Below are 21596 nucleotides of genomic sequence, written 5' to 3'. Positions count from 1 at the left end.
TTCAGTGTGCGCATTCCGGTTCCAAAGCTGGCAAAAATTAGATGTTGACAAGCTGAGGAAGCTATGTGGTGAGAAGGAAATCATGTCAGGTCCTTCCATTTTTTGGGGTACTCCAAGGATCCTTATGTTGCTTCTTCTGGAGCGAATATTTAAATCCTCCATTTCAAGTTCCAGGATTTGTGTAACTCAAAATAACTTTGGCAGAGCTTGTTAATTGTACATCATGAGCGTTGAGTCTATTTTCAGCAACTTCTGTTTTTAGAAGATAAAGTTGCTATTTCATGTTAGTCATGCTATATCTTCTTTAATTTCTGTAAGTGCATCTAAGTTTTCTTTTAAGATATCCTTAACATGAAGGATCTCCTACATCAGTGATGGGCAACCTTTTGAGGCTGGTGTGTCAAAATTCACCAAAAAACCGAGCATAACTCGGGTGGTGTGTCACTTCAAGAAAAATCACTGTTACTAGGACCGCCCCCGGGCCCCCCTACCCGAGATTGCTGCCCACCCGAGGTCGCCGGGCCCCCCCTCCACCTGCTACCGGGCCCGGAACTAACCTTAAAGCTTCCTTTCACGTTGCAGCAGCAGGGCAGACCTCTCCTCCTTCCTTGTGCTCCGCCCTCGCGGACGTTACGTCAGGCGAGGTCAGGACACGGAAGGAAGGAGTGGCCTGCCCTGCTGCTGCTTGCTGCGACATGAAAGGAGGCTTTAAGGTTAGTTTCCGGGAGCGAGGAGGGAGGGCGGACCACACTGCGGCGCCGCTTCGTGTCATCGAAAATGGCTACGCGTGTCAGTGCTGACACGCGTGTCATAGGTTCGCCATCAGGGTCCTACATGATGGATTGTAAAGATATCTCATCCTGTTTGTTACCATCATATTTGTTTGGCGATGGTGGTTCAAGATTAGCTCTTTTAATCCTTGTTTGTGCTTTAGGGTTCTTAGATGTAGCATCTTAGATTGTCAATGTTTAATTATTTAGGGGTAAATCATAGAACAAAAGTCCGGATGACAAAGGCATTAAGCAACCATCTTCTTTCACACTCGCGAGCGCCCCATTCACTGCTTATTTCTAGGATAGGCAACATAAAATCTATTTTACAGTTTGCGGATCTTGCTATGTATTTGTAAGCTGGATTTGCCTCTGTTGGAAACAGGATACTGGGCTTGATGGACCTTCGATCTGTCCCAGAATGGCAATGCTTATGTTCTTATGAAGTCGACTTGTATTCATCAACAAAAAATGGTCATACATATATGTTGGTGCAAGGCTATTCAAAGTTTTAATGTTTGGCATGTGAGGGTAATTCTGTAACACGAGCAATGACATTTACTTGCCAATTACACACATTCTTCCTAATTCCTTAAAAGTTGCCAAAAACTGTGCATGCAAAGTAATTGAATAACAAGCCAATTAGTGCCAATAATTAGCTTTTTAACAAGCAATTATTGGCGCTAACTGAAATCAGTTAACATGTGTGTGCCTAATGTAGGCATGTCCCAGAAAAGAGGCACAGAAATGGGAGGGTCATGGGTATTTCAGGGCAGAGCATGGATGTGGATTCCAGTTACACGTGCAGTTATAGAATAAGGACATTCCACGTGTAGATTTAGGCAGGAGCATTTGCACCATGTTTTCATTGGTGCAAATGGACATGCCTAAATTTACACCCAACCCCTGTGATTAAGCGCTATTCTATATACCTAACTTTAGGCGTGGCTTATAGAATAGCGTTTAAGCGGGTTTTTTCAGTGCTGATTTTTGTAGGTGTGATTTATAGAATTCACCCCTAATTGGTCACTATTCAGTCCTCTTCAGTCAACATTTTTTAAAACACTGATGGCCACAGGCAGAGTTAGCTCCGGATACTTGATGTTGTCCAAGCACTGGCACTGAATATCCAGAACTAATTCAAAATGAGCTGGTCACTGGAGCTGATATTCAGCCAGGACCTGCTTAAGAGGAAACGGATGTCTCAGCCCCTTCAAACCCTCCTCCCTTCCTCCTGATCCCAATTCCCCCTCCATCCTCCCCAAACAAAACAATTTTGTCTGGGCTTGAGCTCCTACCTCCCTATCCCCACACAGGGCCCCCTCCCCCTACCCTGGGCCTATTTAGGATCTCCCTGGTGGTTTAGGGGGGGCATATGAGCAGAAGCAATGTCCACTCCTGCCCATCATGAGTCCAGTCTCAAAATAGCCACCGTGACCCCTACCGGCAGACTAATGGTACCATGAGACTGCCACTAGAGGTTATGGCAGCCATTTTCAGACCAAACCCATGATTGGCAGGAGCAAGTGGGCATTGCTCCTGCCCATAAGACCCTCTAGACCACTAGAGAGATTCCAGGTAGACCTGGAGGGCCTACAGGGGTGGGGGCTTGTGCTGGGTCTTTCTCTGAAGATTGAGAGGGAATTAAGACTGGGGCACTCAAAATCCCTCTTTGCCACTACCTGGAAGTTAATCACACACCAGCCAATATTCAGACCAGTGCTCAGTTAGCTATATAGCTAAAATTAGGACAGCCTTTTTGCTGTCCTAACTTTATCTACTTGACCAGTTAGTAGTCTGAATTTCCAGGAGTTGTAGGAATTGCCACTTTCTCCAACCTCTCGAAATCTGTAGCTTCACAGGCACATAAAAATTAGAGCTTGATGCATAAATTTTCTGTATTTCACAATTCAGAACTGGGTGCCTAAAACAAAATGACAGTAAAATCGATCGCATGCAAGTGGCTACAGAGAGCTGGTGGTCTACTGAATATTCTGTTCGCAGTTCTCCTCTTGGAAGTCCTGCCTGAGGGCTTCAGCACGCTGAACTTGGACAGGCCTCTATGACATGATTTCCTCTCTTTGCACTTGTGTAAATTACCTCACCTCAGAAACCTCTGATTAGATTTTAGCATAATTTATAGAAATCCAGGAACAATCCAGCTGCGCAGAAACCAAAAAACAATTCAGCAAGAATGCATGAACTTTTGCTCTTAGATTTTGTTTTTTGCTAGGTTAGGTCACAGACAGGCCTGATTGTTGCCATATTTCATCTGTATCACAGTGGAGTCAATTTTCAGACTTCTCACTGCAGAAACGTCCGTGGATACTTTTTTACATGTAAACTTTGCACTAAGTTTGAAAAGAAAGTGTATGTGTGCTTTCTCTATGAAATCTGCTATCACTTCAGTGTATCTACAAATTTTTGCACCTTCTTGTGTGTATAGACTTTGCAAGGAAAATAATGTGGGTAGGGTTAGAAGTATAATCTTCCACTACTACTGCTTATCATTTCTAAAGCACTAAGGGGTCCTTTTACCAAACAGCGGTAAAAAGGGTCATACAATAGCGGCAGGGACCGTTTTTCTGTGTGCCAGGGCCCTTTTCACCGCAGCGGTTAAAAAGCCCTAAAATAAATTGGCGGATAGCCAGTTATGTCAGCCGATATAGCCAGCTATCTGCTAGCCACTAACCGGAGATATTCAGTGGGGGATAGCCGATTATCCTCCACTGATTATCAGCAGATAGCCGGTTAAACGCTATTTAACCAGTCAGCAGACATTCTGGCCAATTAAATAGCGTTGAATATTAGGGGGTATGAAAATTCCACAATGTTGTGGTCTTTTCTAGCACTATCTTGCATTTTTCCTGGAGTTACATCTTTTACTGCAGTTTTCTTTTTCTTTTTCTTTTTTTGGGGGGGAGATGGGAGAGTAATGAGGAGCAGGAGTTGTTTTGGCCCAGCAACAAAGAAATTCAAAAGAAATTAGTCTAAATAAATTCTTGTAATGTTTGCACAGCTTTACTGGTGTTCCGCACCAGACCTGGTTATAATTATTAATGACCTGGTGGCTAACTCTGCTGCTATTGTGAACTACATTACCTTAGTAAGGGGGCTCTATGCAGACTTTTTTTTTCTCAGTAACCAGTCACATTATAGGAAGATGAGCATGGCTTAAGTGCATTCATTGTATTGTCATTTGTGTAAGATGATTCAGTCCACTCACAAGGACAGTCAAACAAAAGGAGTGGAAGGTACCATGACAAACTCCAAGGTAAACTTTTATTTCTTTGAAACTAGTGGAAGTATTCACAGTACAGTCATCATATGTGGTATACAGGACACAGCTGACAAAAAATATCCCAACACAGGCCATGCTTTGGTACATATGTCTTCATCAGGGGACCTGCCATTGATATGAGCAGTTTGAGTTCAAGTCGATGGCGTCTCCAGAGTGCTAGCAAATGCTAATCTGAAGCACACAAATCAATGAGTGTAGCTATATCGAAGCTGATGATGTCATCTCAAAAAGGCATGAAAAACTTTCTACTCCTTGTTTGACTGGTGACCGCCTGTGGAGGTTTCTTTTCTTTGTTTTGATTTTCTGTGCACTCACAAGAGTACGCATTTTTGGACTGATATTCAAAAGTACTTACCAGTATAGCAGTGTCCTATAAATGAATTTTATCCTATGGATAAGTGTCCTATAAATGAATTTTCAGCAACTCTATAACCAGGCCCCTCCATTTAGGCACCCCAGGATTATCAGTAGGAGCCTATTCTATAAAGGAACCTAGACATCTAGGTTTTATTATAGAATATTAGCATAACATGGTATTTGGAACACCTAAAATTTAGGTGCCTATGGTTATACCAGCCCAAAGGGTGACAAGAGATGGTAATTGCCATCTCCAAAAATTGTCTTGTCACCCATTTGCTACCCCATCCAGATCCAGACAATATATGTAAGCTGGTCTGACTGGGGCTGTGTCTCTGGTGCTGGCATTGATGGTTCTAGATCACACAGCAGCTCCTTTCTGCTTCTTGCAAGGACTGGGCCACTGTTCAACTTGCCAGTTTAAACCAAGGGCATAGCTAGGTGGGACCACGGGAGCCCGGGCCCCCACAAATTTCATCCGAGCCCCTAGTTTGGCTGGCGGGGGTCCCCAACCCCTGCCAGCTGAAGCCTTCTTCAGCGCCAGTCTCCGGCGCAGTCGTGTTCTGCCCTGCTCTTTCTTCTTGCTGACGTCCTCCTGTGCACGCTCCTTTACGTGAAACTGAGCATACTCAGTTTCACTTAAAGAAACGTGCAGGACGTCCTGCACATTCCTTTAAGTGAACCCGAGCATGCTCAGTTTCACGTAAACAAGTGTGCACAGGAGGACGTCAGTGAGAAGAAAGAGCAGGGTAGGACGTGGCTGCGCTGGAGACAAGCGCTGAAGAAGGATTCGACTGGCGGGGGTTGGGGACCCCCACCAGCAAAGGTATTTGTTTTTGTGGGGGGAGCGACGAGGTGGTGAGGGGAAGTGGCGAGGAGGTGATGGGGACCGGCGAGGTGGCGGGGCGGCAGACTAAAATGTGCCCCCCACTTTGTGCTCTGGCCCCCTCCCACCGCGAGGTCTGGCTGCGCCCCTGGTTTAAACCGTAGCACTCTGTGTCTGTGAATGATGATTGAACTTTGCAGGGCTCTATAAACAGAGCCCTGCGGTTAAAACTGAGCAGGTTGGAATCAAGCGGCCTAGCCCTTGTGAGAATGAAGGATGGGTCTTCTGACCCATTGCTGCACCCAGAGCCACAATCCCAGCCAGACCAGTTTACAGTTGCTGGGCCAGGAATAAGATTGGGAGACAGTGAAGGGGTGAAGGGGAACATAGCAGAAGATGAATGAGACAAGGGGGGAGCAGAGGAGACGATTGGACTAGGTAAGAAGGGAAACAAAGCAGAAGATGAATGGGACTGGGGGGGGAGGGGTTGAAGAAGAACAGAGCAGAAAATGGATGGGACTCAAAGATGGGAGGGAGAAGGGGACATCATGCAGAAGATGGATGAGAGCTTGGAGGAGGGAGAAGGGAGAAAGGAGACAGAGCAGAAGATGGATAGGATTGGGGGGAGGGGACAGTAGGGGAACAGCAGATGGATAGGACTCGAGGGGGGAGGGGAACAGAGCAGACTATGGAAGGGAGTCAAGAAAGCAGAGCAGAAGCACTGGGACTTGGTGATTGAGTGAGAGAGTGTTGGGGGTAGAGCAGGGAATTATGGATGTGAGAATGGGTAGGAATTTGTAGGGGATAGTGAGCACCTAGTAAATGGTAGGTATGAATGGAGGGTCTATTAATGAATTGGGAATATGAGTGAGGGTATGAAATGGGGGTAAGAGAAAGGGGTTGAAGTGAGAGGAGAGGTTGAGACATGATGTGAATGACCTGGAAGACTGGTGAGAGGATGAGAGGCACTTGCTTTTAATAACTTGGTACCACAGCATTAACAGAATCTAGCAGGCACTGCAGGATCTAGTTTAGTATTAAGGGGGAATAAAGAGAGAGAGAGAGAGAGAAAAGCAAGCATTAATAACTAGCTGCCATAGTGTACAAACCCTTTTCCCATAGTTTTAAACTGAAATTTTATCTAGAAATAGGCATTTTTCCCATAGTTTTAAACTGAAACCTTTTATAGAGGTAGAAACTAAACAGCCCAAAACTCTTGTTCTAAAAGGCAGTTATTTTCTGTTCCTTGGCTGCTGGAGAGGTAGCACATCCAGCGACCTCAATTAATTGTTAATTAAGGGGTGGGGACGTAGAATACTTGCATAGGTTGCTGAGTCAGCTTCAAGGAGCCTGTTTAAAAAAGGACCCTTAGATTCAAAACTATATAAAGAGGAAAGGTCCCACTGAACTTTTTTTCTGAGAAGTTCCGAGAGAAGAGGACATTTTTCTGGTAAGTGAACACTATTTTGCTTTGTGCTTTGGGAACTTAAAGATTGGGGTTTAAAGGAGGAACTGTAGGTTAGTGATAGGCAAACTAAAAATATAAAAAGCAAATTTTATCAACTAATCTCCATAGTCTTTTCCACTTAGCTTTAAATACTTTGTACCACAGCATTAACAGATAGAATCTAGCAGGCACTGCAGGATCTAGTTTAGTCTTCCCACCCACCCCTAGGACAACTCTTCATTTATAGTCAGTTATTGTAATTAGGGTAACAAGCAAGGAGTGCTCTTACAGAGTTTTAAATACATTTCATTACCATCTAACAAGGAAACATTAAATAAATCATACAATATACTATGAGGCATATTTTCAAAGCACTTTGGGAGGCTAAGTTCCATAGGTTTCTATGGAACTTTGGGAGGCTAAATGCTTTGAAAATGAGCCTCAAAATAAACTAAAAGACACTTTTATATTAGGCTAATATCCTTAATACTATAGCAAGTTTTAAATTATTGAAAAACTCAAAAACACTAAGATGGAGTCAGCAGTCCAGCAGCGAGAGGGGTGCTATCCAGTCTTTTACATTGAGTGTCACATGTATGATTATCTCGCAGTTGGTGAGATGTCATATGTGTGTGCCTGATACAAAGAGCTCCTAGCTCTCAGAGAACATGTCCGTTCTCTTGAGGCTAGAGTAGCAGACTTGGTGGAGCTGAGGGAAACAGAGAGGTACATAGAGGAGACCTACAGGGATGTTGTACAGAAGTCCCACCTCCAGTCTGGTAGCCCCTGTGCTACCTTGGAGGAGGGAGGTCTCCTAGAAGGAGAGCATCACCCTGGTGAAGTAGGAAGTACTCCTGTAGCCAGGACCTGCCCACCAGGGGATATACTATTCTCTCGCACCGAGGATATGTCTCCAAGTGCTGCCCGGGAAAGAAAGGTTAGGACAGCTGTTTTAGTTGGTGATTCGATCATTAGGCATATAGATAGCTGGGTGGCTGGTGGACGTGAGGATCACCTGATGACTTGCCTGCCTGGTGCGAAGGTGGCGGACCTCACGTGTCACCCAGATAGGATTTTAGAGAGTGCTGGGGAGGAGCCAGCTGTCTTGGTACATGTGGGTACCAATGACATAGGAAAATGTGAGAGAGAGGTTCTGGAAGCCAAATTTAGGCTCTTAGGTAGAAAGCTCAAATCCAGATCCTCTAGGGTAGCATGTTCTGAAATGCTACCCATTCCACGTGCAGGGCCCAAGAGACAGCGCTCCAGAGTCTCAATGCATCGATGAGACGATGGTACAGGGAGGAGGGTTTTAGATTTGTTAGGAACTGGGCAACATTCTGGGGAAGGGGGATCCTATTCCAAAAGGATGGGCTCCCCCTTAACCAGGGTGGGACCAGGCTGCTGTCATCGGCATTTAAAAAGGAGATAGAGCAGCTTTTAAACTAGAAATGGGGGGAAGGCCGACAGTCGCTCAAAAGCGCATGGTTCAGGATAAGGTATCTTTCAAAGATATCACCAAAACAGGGAAAATAGGGTATCCTGATAGTGAGGTTGCAAAAGAGACCATAGTAGATCAGGTGTCCTTAAATAAAAATCAGACAAAAGATTGCAAATTAATACTGTCAAGTACTAAGCATGATGTAAATAGGAACAACAAACATAGTTTGAAATGTCTATATGCAAATGCCAGGAGCCTAAGAAATAGAAACATAGAAACATGATGGCAGATAAAGGCCATCCAGCTTATTTTCGAAGGAGATCGCCAGCCATCTTCCGACACAAATCGGGAGATGGCCAGCGATCTCCTGAACCCGGCCAAATCGGTATAATCAAAAGCCGATTTTGGCCAGTGCCAACTGCTTTCCGTCGCAGAGCCAGCCAAAGTTAAAGTGGGCGTTTCCGCAGGTTATGAAAGGCGGGACAGAGGCAAGACGGGGGGTGTTGTTAAGACATGGCCGGCTTCAGCCGATAATGGAAAAAAGAAGGCTGGCTCTGAGGAGCATTTTGCCGGCTTCACTTGGTCCATTTAGTTTTAGGAGCAAGTCTCAAAAAAGTGCCCCAATTGACCAGATGACCACCAGAGGGAATCGGGGATCACCTCCCCTTACTCCCCCAGTGGTCACCAACCCCCCTCCCACCCCAAAAAAGTACTTTTTTGCCAGCCTCTATGCCAGCCTGAAATGTCATACCCAGCTCCATGACAGCAGTATGCAGGTCCCTGGAGCAGTTTTTTGTGGGTGCAGTGCACTTCAGGCAGGCAGACCCAGACCCATCTGTTACACTTGTGGTGGTAAATGGGAGCCCTCCAACCCCCCCCCCCAAACCCACTGTACCCACATGTAGGTGCCCCCTCTTCACCCATAAGGGCTATGGTAATGGTGTAGGGTTGTGGGTAGTGGGTTTTGGGGGGGATTTGGGGGGCTCAGCACACAAGGTAAGGGAGGTATGCACCTGGGAGCAATTTTTGAAGTCGACTGCAGTGCCCCCTAGGGTGCCCGGTTGGTGTCCTGGCATGTCAGGGGGACCAGTGCACTACAAATGCTGGCCCCTCCCATGACCAAATGCCTTGGATTTGGCCGGGTTTGAGATGGCCAGCATCAGTTTCCATTATCGGCGAAAACCGATGCCGGCCATCTCAAACCCGGCCATCTCTGACATTTGGCCGGCCCCAACTGTATTTTCAATCTGGCCGGCCATCTTTTTCGATAATACGGTTCAGGACCGCCTTTTGCGGCACCGGCCATATAGATGGCCGGCGTTGTTTGATTATGCCCCTCCATATGACCCATCCAGTCTGCCCATCCTCTGTAACCCCTAATTCTTCCTGTTCCTAAGCGATCCCACATATTTATCCCATGCCTTTTAAAATTCTCGAACAGTCTTCGACTCCACCACCTCCACTGGGAGATGGGAGAGATAGAATATATTGCACTAAATGAAAAACTAGATATAATAGGCATCTCTGAGACCTGGTGGAAGGAGGGTAACCAGTGGGACACTGTCATACCGGGGTACAAACTATATCATAGTGATAGGGTGGATCAACTGGTGAAGGGGTAGCATTGTATATTAATGAGAGCCTTGAATCAAATAGATTGAAAATTCTGCAGGAAACAAAACACTTCTAGGAATCACTGTGGATTGAAATTCCATATGTACAGGGGAAAAAGGATAGTGATAGGAGTGTACTACCGTCTGCCTGGCCAGGATGAACAGACGGATGCAGAAATGTTAAAGGAAATTAGGGACACAAAATAGGCAACACGATAATAATGGGTGATTTTAATTACCCCGATATTGACTGGGTAAATGTAACATCGGGGCACGCTAGGGAGGTAATATTCCCTTGATGAAATCAAGGACAGCTTTATGGAGCAGCTGGTACAGGAGCCAACGAGAGAAGGAAAAATTCTAGACCTAGTCCTTAGTGGAGCGCATGATCTGGTGTGGGAGGTAACGGTGCTGTGGCCGCTTGATAACAGTGATCATAATATGAAACTGTGGAGTGGAGGAGTGGCCTAGTGGTTAGGGTGGTGGACTTTGATCCTGGGGAACTGAGGAACTGAGTTCGATTCCCACTTCAGGCACAGGCAGCTCCTTGTGACTCTGGGCAAGTCACTTAACCCTCCATTGCCCCATGTAAGCTGCATTGAGCCTGCCATGAGTGGGAAAGCGCGGGGTACAAATGTAATAAAAAAATATATATATGATCGGATTTGATATTAGCTTTGAAGTTAGTATACATAGGAAATCAAATACATTAGCGTTTAACTTTAAAAAAGGAGACTATGATAAAATGAGAAGAATGGTGAAAATAAAAACTTAGAGGAGCGGCTGCAAGGGTCAAAAATTTACATCAGGCGTGGATGCTGTTCAAAAACACCATCTTGGAAGCCCAGGCCAAATATATTCCGCGTATTAAAAAAGGAGGACGAAAGACCAAACGACAGCTGGCGTGGTTAAAAAGTGAGGTGAAGGAAGCTAATAGAGCTAAAGGAAAATCCTTCAGAAAATTGAAGGAACCAACTGAAAATGATAAGAAACAGTATAAGGAATGTTAAATCAAATGCAAAGTGCTGATAAGGAAGGCTAAGAGGGACTTTGAAAAAAAGATTGCATTGGAGGCAAAAACACATAGTAAAAAATTTTTTTAGGTATATTAAAAGCAGGAAGCCGGCAAAAGAATCGGTTGGACCGCTAGATGACCAAGGAGTAAAAGGGGCGATCAGGGAAGACAAAGCCGTAGTGGAGAGATTAAATGAATTCTTTGCTTTGGTCTTCAGCGAGGAAGATTTGGGTAGGATACCGGTGCCAGAAATGGTATTCGAAGCTGATGAGTCGGAGAAACTTAATGAATTCTCTGTAAACCTGGAGAATGTAATGGGGCTGTTCTACAAACTGAAGAGTAGCAAATCTCCTGGACCAGATGGTATTCATCCCAGAGTACTGATAGAACTGAAAAATGAGCTTGCGGAGCTATTGTTAGTAATATGTAATTTATCCTTAAAATCAAGCGTGGTACCGGAAAATTGGAGGGTGGCCAATGTAACGCCGATTTTTTAAAAAGTTTCCAGAGGAGATCCGGGAAATTATAGACGGGTGAGTCTGACGTCGGTGCCAGGCAAAATGGTAGAGACTATTATTAAGAACAAAATTACAGAGCATATTCAAAAGCATGGATTGATGAGACAAAGTCAACATGGATTTAGCGAAGGGAAATCTTGCCTCACCAATCTACTACATTTCTTTGAAGGGGTGAACAAACATGTGGATAAAGGTGAGCCAGTTGATATTGTGTATCTGGATTTTCAGAAGGTGTTTGACAAAGTACCTCATGAAAGACTCCAGAGGAAATTGGAGAGTCATGGGATAGGAGGTAGTGTTCTATTGTGGATTAAAAACTGGTTAAAAGATAGAAAACAGAGAGTAGGGTTAAATGGTCAGTATTCTCAATGGAGAAGGGTAGTTAGTGGGGTTCCCCAGGGGTCTGTGCTGGGTTCCCCAGGGGTCTGTGCTGAGACCGCTGCTTTTTAACATATTTATAAATGACCTAGAGATGGGAGTAACTAGTGAGGTAATTAAATTTGCTGATGACACAAAGCTATTCAAAGTCGTTAAAATCGCGGGAGGATTGTGAAAAATTACAAGAGAACCTTACGAGACTAGGAGACTGGGCATCTAAATGGCAGACGATGTTTAATGTGAGCAAGTGCAAAGTGATGCATGTGGGAAAGAAGAACCCAAAATATATAGCTACGTCATGCAAGGTTCCACATTAGGAGTCACAGACCAATAAAGAGATCTAGGTCTCGTCGTTGATAATATGTTGAAACCTTCTGCTCAGTGTGCTGCGGCTAAGAAAGCAAGTAGAATGTTAGGTATTATTAGGAAAGGAATGGAAAACAAAAATGAGGATGTTATAATGCCTTTGTATCGCTCCATGGTGCGACTGTACCTCGAATATTGTGTTCAATTCTGGTCGCTGCATCTCAAAAAAGATATAGTGGAATTAGAAAAGGTGCAAAGAAGGGCGACGAAAATGATAAAGGAGACAGTGGCGTAGCCAGACTGCCAATTTTGGATGGGCCTGAACCTAAAGTGGGTGGGCACAAAATTTTCTCTCTATTCCCCCTTCCCCAGCAAAATTTAGTCACACTAATCAGATGCATTTGTCACATAGGGGTAAAGTGCTGCTTTTCAGTGCATCAGGTTTCAGAAAATTTATTTAAAAGCCTAACACCCTTTTCAATGAGCTTTCAGAGGCCAAAACCTCCTGCCTCAGGTCAGCATAACGCTGTTATGGTATCCTCTCCTGACCTAAGGAAGGAAGTATTGGTCTCTGAAACTTTATTAACACAGGTACCATATTACTTTATCCTAAATTAAAATAAAATTATTTTCTTTACCTTTGTTGTATGGCCATTTACTTTTTCTCATTGTGTTGCTCCCAGTCTCTAGATTCTGCTTTCCTTCGTCTTTCTCTTGCCAGGGTTTCCTGTCCATTCACCACCTATGGCTTTTCATCTTTTCCTCACCCTTGTTCTCCACATGCCCCTTCCTCTTATTCTCCAGTCTTTCCCTACTCTGTCCTCTCCCTTTTTCCATCCAGCAGCTCCCCTCTTTCTTTTGCATCCAGGATCTCCTTTTTCTCCCTACCCTTCCATCCAGTGTCTTCCCTCTTTCTCTCCTCATCCTTCCACCCATCTACCCTCTCTCCTGATCCTTCCATCTAGTGTCTCTATCTCGCTACCCTTTTCTGTTCAGTCTCCCCTCTCTCTCTCTCCACATCCTTCCAGTCTCTCCCCTTTCTCTCTGCATCCTTCCATCCATCTCCCCTCTTTCTCTCCCTATCCTCCCATGTCCCAGAGGCTCTCTCCCTTCCCTCCAGTCCCTTCTTCCTCTCCCTCCCATGTCCCAGAAGCTCTCTCCCTTCCCTCCAGTCCCTTCTTCCTCTCCCTCCCATGTCCCAGCAGCTCTCTCCCTTCCCTCCAGTCCCTTCTTCCTCTCCCTCCCATATCCAGCAGCTCTCTCCCTTCCCTCCAGTCCCTTCTTCCTCTCCCTCCCATATCCAGTAGCTCTCTCCCTTCCCTCCAGTCCCTTCTTCCTCTCCCTCCCATATCCAGTAGCTCTCTCCCTTCCCTCCAGTCCCTTCTTCCTCTCCCTCCCATGTCCCAGCGGCTCTCTCCCTTCCCTCCAGTCCCTTCTTCCTCTCCCTCCCATGTCCCAGAGGCTCTCTCCCTTCCCTCCAGTCCCTTCTTCCTCTCCCTCCCACGTCCCAGTAGCTCTCTCCCTTCCCTCCAGTCCCTTCTTACTCTCCCTCCCATGTCCCAGCAGCTCTCTCCCTTCCCTCCAGTCCCTTCTTCCTCTCCCTCCCATATCCAGCAGCTCTCTCCCTTCCTTCCAGTCCCTTCTTCCTCTCCCTCCCATATCCAGTAGCTCTCTCCCTTCCCTCCAGTCCCTTCTTCCTCTCCCTCCCATGTCCCAGCAACTCTCTCCCTTCCCTCCAGCCCCTTCCTCCTCTCCCTCCCATGTCCCAGCAGCTCAGCCATTTTTCCTCCAGGTCCGCCCATCCGCATTCTTCGCACTATCTCTATCCCTTTTGTCCCACGGAGGCAGCGCTTCCTTCCTGCCCTGTCTTCTCCCGAAGCTCCGCTGCATCGGTCCCTCCCTGCAAGTAGAATACTCCTTCGCCGGTTGCGCTGTGCTGCCATGCACATGGAGCTTCGCTCCTCCCCCTGCCGCGTTCATCCGGCCCTAAACAGGAAGTACATCACAGAGGGCCAGATAGATGCGGCAGGGGGAGGAGCGTAGCTGCGTGTGCAATTGCATGGCAGCGCAGCGCAGCGCGACCGGCGAAGGAGGATTCTACTTGCAGGGAGGGACCGATGCAGCGGAGCTTCAGGAGAAGACAGGGCAGGAAGGAAGCGCTGCCTCCTTGGGACAAAAGGGAGACAGCAATGCGGATGGGTGGGCCTGGAGGGAAAATGGGTGGGCCTGGGCCCGTCCAGGCCCACCCGTGGCTACGCCCCTGAAAGGAGATGGGACAACTTCCCTATCAGGAAAGGCTAAAGCAGCTAGGGCTCTTCAGCTTGGAGAAAAGGCGTCTGAGAGGAGATATGATAGAGGTCTGTAAAATAATGAGTGGAGTTGAACGGGTAGATGTGAAGCGTCTGTTTATGCTTTCCAAAAATACTAGGACTAGGGGGCACGCAATGAAGCTAAAATGTAGTAAATTTAAAATTAATCGTAGAAAATATTTCTTCACTCAACGTGTAATTAAACTGTTGAATTTGTTGCCAGAGAATGTGGTAAAGGCGGTTAGCTTAGCGGAGTTTAAAAAAGGTTTGGACGGCTTCCTAAAGAAAACATCCATAGTCCAAATGGACTTGGGGAAAATACACTATTTCTGGGATAAGCAGTATAGAATGTTTTGTACTTTTTTGGGATCTTACGAGGTATTTGTGACCTGGATTGGCCACTGTTGGAAACATGATGCTGGGCTTGATGGACCTTTGGTCTTTCCCAGTATGGCAATACTTATGCACTTATGGCATTGAAAAGGAATGAGGTACTGTGGAAGGGAATGAAAGAGGAAGGGGATGAGTAAGACTAGAAATGAAGTTAAATGATGAATGAGATGTAATATGAGATGGTCTTGATGCTGAGAGATAGAAGAATGACCTTGAGGCATGGAAAGGAAGCAGCAACAAGAATAGAGCTGAGGCTGGTGAGGGGATGAAGGCAGTAGAAAGTAGGTGAGGGCTAAGAGGTTGAATACAGAAGGATGGAAATGGACTAAGGAGTAGGGAATATGTGAAAGACAGAGGGAGAATATGAGACTGGAGAAGAAGAGAGACAGAGGGGTGATTGGGAGTGGTGGAGAGGGAGATGGGGAAAAGCCAGCAAGTAGATGAGAGGTGAAAAGAAGGAGATGAAGGACTAGAGATTGAAATAAAGGGAGAATGAAGGGTAAAATGCAAAAATTGAAAAAAGAAACATAAAAACGATCTGTTCCAGAAAGATGTAGAGAAGGAAGGGAAGAAGAGAGATGAAATGGAAAGGAAAAGAATTTAGCAGAAGAATGACAAAAAATTGTGGAACAGATTAGGACCAACCAAATTTTAAAATTAAGGATCACTTTTACTAAATCATGCTAGTGATTCGCAGTGTGGCAATGCTGACAAAACCCATTCACTATAAATGGGCTTCGTTGGCATTGCCATGCAGGAATCGCAAGCACGATTTAGTAAAAGAGGCTCTAAGTGTCCAGACAGCAAACATAGAAAAGGGAAAATAAGAATATTTTTAAATGATTGGAATGTGCTCCTTTGGGAAATTTACATTTCTATTTTTGTATTTAGCAGAGTACAGGAGAAAATGCATTCCTTTTTCTCTTTTACCAGTGTTCCACTCCTTATAGAGTCTGACAGTCTTGGGGGAGGTCTCCATTTCAGTTTATGTCTGCATTGTTATGACATGGCATGATACGGTATTTATATTCTGCCAATTTCCAAAAAAAGGTTCACAGTGGATTAGTGTACAGCAATTAGTGTACAGCAATTGCCGAAGGTTCAAAACAGGTAACAAAAAATCAATGTATAGCATACGATTATTGCAGTAAGTACTTTTAAAACAAATATGTCTTGTCTTTTGGTCCTCTATTCTATATCCAGGGCTGGTGTTAGACATGTTGTGCCCAGGGCAGAAATTTTGGAGGGGACCGCAGGTGGCACCTTCTTCTCTGGGCAGGTTTGGGACCCCTGTAACAAGGGAGCCTAAGTCAATTTCCGTATTCCCCCCCCCCCTCCCCAATGCTGGTCCTCTCTGTTTCAGGTGAGGGTCTGTGTGTTTTTTGCATGTACGACCGAGGTTAAGGATTCTGCTAGCATGTAGTGGCTGTGTAGGTATAAGAGTCTAGCTTGTTCCAGTTTCCCAGTAGCAGGTGTATTAGTGCTATAGGGCCCAGTGTAATATTTAGAGCACTGTGTTTTCAATGGTGGGTTATTGCTGTATTGGTTTTCAGTGTCTTTTCTGCAGGGTTTTGTATTCATTTGTGTGACTCTATTTGAAAGCAGGTTCTGATTCAAGAGCCACCAATGGTGGCCCTTTTTACCCAAAATTAAAAATGCTGCAGACTAGTGGTCTCCACATCCTATAGTGTCACCACACAAACAAAGTGTCTGGTTGTGGAAGGAGTGAGTGCTGTTCCTAAGGTGATAATCACAATGTGAATATTTTTCATCCAGTTCTATAGAAAATCCAGAGTTCAATCCCACATAGAAGAAACTGTTGAATAATACTATCAGATAGAATGGTGGTTTCACCGGGTACCTAAAATTGGCTGGAGAGGGAAAAGTTTCTTTCTGCAAAGAAGGCCCTGGTTTCTTACATTGTTAATTTAAAAGCTAGGGGAAGGAGTGTGGGATATGGTGGTGGGCATGATGTACAGAAACATTGCTTTAGATCAGTGTGTTTTTTCTAGCGAAAAAGGTACCAGTACTCAAATGGCAGGCCACCCTTCAGGGGTGGGGTGATCACTGAGGGACCCATCCCACAATAGTCAGCCCCCCCCCCCCCCCCCCCCCACACACACACACACAATAGCCAGGCACCCTGCAACCAGTCACAGAATCTAAAAAAAAAAGGCAGAATTTGTGTGTAGAGCTTGAGTTCTTTCATTAAAACTTGGGGACCATGGGTCAATTTTAGTAGACAATGGAAAAGGTGCCGGTACTCAGTACCCCCAGGTACCCCCTCAAAAAAGCCCTGCTTTAGCTTGTCCCACCCCATACCTAGCTTGCCCCTCTGTTCCCACTCCATATATTTGTTTAGAGATGCCAGTGTGCCTGCCATAGAGCTGGCATAAATACAAGAACCCAAATCCATCATAAGTTATGTACATAAGTGGGAGCCCTGCCCATGTCCTGCCTATGCTCTACCCCTGTGTGTACCCCTCTTGCAAATATGCACTATGTAAGTTAAGAGAGCAGTTGAAGAACAGTGCTTAGGTGCCGTGCTACCACTTATGCAGATATGTGCACATATACACAGGTCAGAGCCAATATTCTAGATATTTATGTGCACAGTGGGCACATAAATCCAGGCATCTAGGTTATACAATAGCCCTTCATAGGGATAATGCCATTGAAAACTTTTGCAGGTAGAGCTGCTTCATCATTCTGCAACTCTTTACCTTGTGTTATAAGGGTTGAAACAAATTATTTATATTTTCATAAGAAGTAAAAGCAGTTTTGTTTGGCATGTTTAATATGTAATATTTTATTTGAAGTATCTTTTTATTTTATTTCTTATGTTATTCTTTTTGAATGATTTTCTGTTTGATATTAGTTGTGAAATTTGTATATGTTTTGTACTGAATTTGTAAGCCACATTGAACCCTTATTAGCGGCTAACAAAAGCTGTATTGGCATTGGTAATTGGGAGTGGAGCATGGATGTTCTGCCTAAGTCTACACATAGCTGGTGCTATTCAACTGCTACTCCTACAGCTATGCAGATAAATTTAGACAAGCAAAGATGCTGTGCTCAATGTATCCTTATAGCTGTACAAGTATCAGTAGTATATCTCACCAGCATTTTTCAAACTAATTGATTTTGACAGGTGACGCTCATTTCTGGGTTCTCAGCCAATCAGGAGCGAGGACACACCCAAGCCATGCCCATACTCTGTTCAAACCACGCCCACCCCACACCTTTTGCATAATCACACCCCTAGCCCCAACTGATTTGCATAGCTGCTCCCTAAACTCCACCCCTTTATGTATAGCCCCATCCTGAACCCTACTCCTTTTAGTGATATCACAGAAAGATGTAATAGCCACACCCAAGCGTTATCTGTTGAAATCAATTAGTTTGACAAATGCCGGTGACATCACTACTGATATCTCCAGCTATTCACGGTACACATATCTTCAATACTGCTGCTTTTGCAGAAAACGACTCTGGCTATATGTAAAATATTTAAATGGAATGGCAGGGAAATTTTTGGAAAGGCTGACCACATTCTTCCAGTATTGACCCCTCATTTTGTACATGACTTGAAGAATTGTGAGATAAGCGATAATGATTGAACCAGCAACTGACCTTGCAATGGTATGTGAAAAGATTCTATTACAAGGCCTTATGCTCACTGTTCTAACTTTCCGTTCCTTTCCAGATTCATCTAAACAGCCGAGGACTCATCTATTCTGTGGGCTTGCTGCTGGCTTCTGTTTTTGTCACGGTATGTTCGTAGAATTTGGTTTTTAATTTGTTTCCCAGAGGAGTATCACTGAGGGCTTGAGTCATCAAGGTCTTCACCTGGACAGGGAATAGAAGAATTTACTGTTCACCATGGAATGATGTTTGGGGCCTCCCATGGTCACAATATATACTGAATGGCTTTCCTTTGAGAGGATTCATGTTTCCTTTAAAACAGAAAAGAATCAGTGGGTCAATATTCTGCCAGCAGTGGTCAGCATTTTTTAAACGCTACTGCCACTAACTAGACTACACCTGGGTATTCAGTGCTGGGCCATTTTCAGACGCCACTGTTTCCTCTAAGCTGAGCAGGAGTCCTCCATTTACAGTCCTGCCAGTGGGGGGTGCTGTTTCACTATCACACTCTCAATAGTGAGGAACAGGTAAGCTCTGCAGGACTCCAGGGAACCTGCCTGTCCCTAGCAATTGAAAACACAATATTGAAGCACCACCCCCGACTGGGAGCAGTGAAATGAATTTGAGGACTCCTGCACAGCAGGAACAGTACCAGCGACTGGCAGTGAAGATCCAGGTTATTGACGTTGCCCAGAAGTTATGCAAGAATGGACAATATTCAGTGTCGGACCCATGTAGCTAAACCAGGCAACATTAGGACTGCTATTTAAGTAGTGCTGTTTTCATGGTTAGTTTGTGCAGGCATCGGCACTGAATATCACTGGTGCCTGCATAACTTCCAGATCTGCCCCTGAAGTGCCCCAGGGGCAGGGGAGAGCAGTCTTTCAGGAGCAGTTCATTAGAGGACAGCGATTACCTTCATGGAGCCTGTAGCGTTCTGATGACGCCCGGCTCACAAGATAAGTGAACAGTTTATTATGAAAATAAAAAATAAAAAAATTGGGGGGGTTCATCTGGTTTGTCATAATAGCTGGCGTTAGTGACATTTTAAAGTGCATATATGATTAATAGGGCATGATTGCACTAATATTGAGCACTCATAGCGTCACATAACATCTCTTTGGAGAGCGAGCTCCCAATGAATGAAGTGCTATACTCCACCCGATAGTGGTCTAATCAGACTACCACATGGGTGTTTTTCTGAGGGAGCTCCTTTCAACTTTATAATTAATTTTAAAATTATTTAGTGATCATTGCATTACTACTTTTTCCTGGTTTTTGTTTCGGTTCTACTATTTGTCTTACCAGTGAAATTAGGGATTTGTTATTTTCCAGTTAATGTTTTCGGTAGCACGTGATACCATAGAGGCACTGACCACTTCCTGTTTAGGAGACATGTTAGTCAGTTAGCACATGCTAGGTCCAGCTCGTTAAATGCTGGGCACTCTCCATCCCCATTCTCCACCGTGCTCTGCCCTGTAACACCCCTTAACGAAATATGCCATTAACTCATGACTTGCCATATGCTAATGATGTTTTTACCGCAAAAGCGGTTAACATGTGCCTGCGTTAGATGTTATCACACGCTATACCGCGCATTAGCCTAACACAGTTTCAGGGCTGGCTCGAGGATTAGTGGCAAACTGAGCCAACTTGCTTTGGTTCCCTCCCATCACATTGCTTCCAGTGCCCTCTCCCTCTCCTTGAGTTTGGCATCTCTCCCTCCCTTGGGCCAGCATCCCCCCTGTCCAGTCTTTTTTCCCCCTCCTCTGTCTCCCTCCCTGAGGGTCCGGCACTACACCCTCACCTCTCTCACTCCCCTGAGGTCCTGTAAAGCATGACAGGCTGCCTTCGGTCAGCCCCTTGGTCTTCTCTCTGCCACATCCCGCCCACAAGAAATTGTATCAGAGGAGGGAAGACCCAGGGACTAGCTGAAGGCAGCCTGTCATAGCCATCAGCGACTGACATAAACTTTATAGCACCGCAGGTGAGTGAGAAAGGTGAGGGAGCAGTGCTGGACCCAAGGGGAGGAGGGGAAGAGAGAAGGGAAGAGATTGGCTGGGGAGGTGGAGAAAAGGCTTAACATGGAGACCAGGTGAGGTCAGAGACTGGGTATTTTGGTGCCCTGGGGCAGAGCCTCCCCTAGTCCAATGGTTAAGCCAGCCCTTCACAGTTTAGTAAAAGGCCCTTAGGTCAGGAGTTCTTAACCAGTGGTGCTGGCACCCCCAAGGGGTGTGTAAAGAGGTCAAAAAGGGTACAGCGAAGGCTCTCGAAATCTGAGGCAATTTATTGAAATTTTCTAGACAATGTGAAGGCAGTTATTAGAACTACTGTAAGTGACATGTTAGCAGTTTTTGAGCAGTTAAAGGGGTGTAGGAACCAGAAAAGGCTAAGAGCCACTGCCTTAGATGCTTCAGTAAAAGTAATATAAAAAGTTATATTACCTAAGTATTCATGAAATAATTAGTTGCTTATAAATTAGTAGCTTGTAATCTATTACTATATAACATAGATGTTATTTTCTATTGAGATAAGAATGCAACTGGAAACTGAGCAATTGCTAATCATGAACCTGTAATCTAAATGTTTTTTTCTTGTTCTTTATTTCTTGTAGGTTTGTGGAGTCCACCTGAACAAATGGAAGCTAGATAGGAAACTGGGATTTGCGTGCCTTTTCCTGTACAGCATCTTCTTGTGCGTCTCCATCTTGACAGAATTCAACGTGTTCACATTTGTGAACTTGCCCATGTGCCGGGGGAAGTGAGGGGGCGTGGCTGACTGGTGGACAGGCGCTCTCCTTATCTGTGCAATACAATCCGTGGCTGGCATCAGAAGGTGCACCAAAGGGTCATGGAGTCTGTCCTGCTCACTGTTCATGAGATCCTGTCCTCACCCCTCCTGTGCCCTTGCCACTAACTTTTCCCTTTTTTTCCCCTTCCCCCCACCCCCAACATCTTTTGGAAAGCTCCTGCATTTTTGTGAAGACTTTCAATATTCGTATGGTTTCCACAAGCTCTGTTTTCCGAACAGTGACGGGGATTTTAGATTAACTGGCTGCTATCTGACTTCTTTGAGTCAGGCAAAACATGTCTGCTACAGTTCCTCCTTCTTAAGTTATTTGAATAGAACACTGATCTAATTTATGACATGAACCTGTGGATAGATTACCTGCAGAGAAGAATTCATCATATTGGAATGCTTTCTCCAGGAGAATCATGGTGGGATTCTATTTCTGATTTAACTCTTCAGAGATCAAGAACTTGGCTTGCAGTTTCTCCTC

General features: G+C 45.1%; 1 protein-coding gene across 1 annotated transcript in view; it reads left to right on the top strand.

The window, feature by feature from the left end:
• SLC24A3 (solute carrier family 24 member 3) overlaps positions 1 to 21080 on the top strand; it is a 646438-nt gene extending 625358 nt beyond the window's left edge. The window contains exons 16-17 of the mRNA XM_030194674.1: positions 18378 to 18443; positions 20931 to 21080. Coding sequence (XP_030050534.1) covers positions 18378 to 18443; positions 20931 to 21080 — 216 coding nt within the window. The remainder of the gene's footprint in view (positions 1 to 18377; positions 18444 to 20930) is intronic.
• The last annotated feature ends 516 nt before the right edge of the window (positions 21081 to 21596 follow it).

Source organism: Microcaecilia unicolor, chromosome 3 (assembly GCF_901765095.1).
Source record: "Microcaecilia unicolor chromosome 3, aMicUni1.1, whole genome shotgun sequence".
Classification (NCBI taxonomy): Eukaryota; Metazoa; Chordata; class Amphibia; order Gymnophiona; family Siphonopidae; genus Microcaecilia; species Microcaecilia unicolor.
Note: the sequence above shows the minus strand (reverse complement) of the source record. Positions and strands in the feature narration are given on the sequence as shown.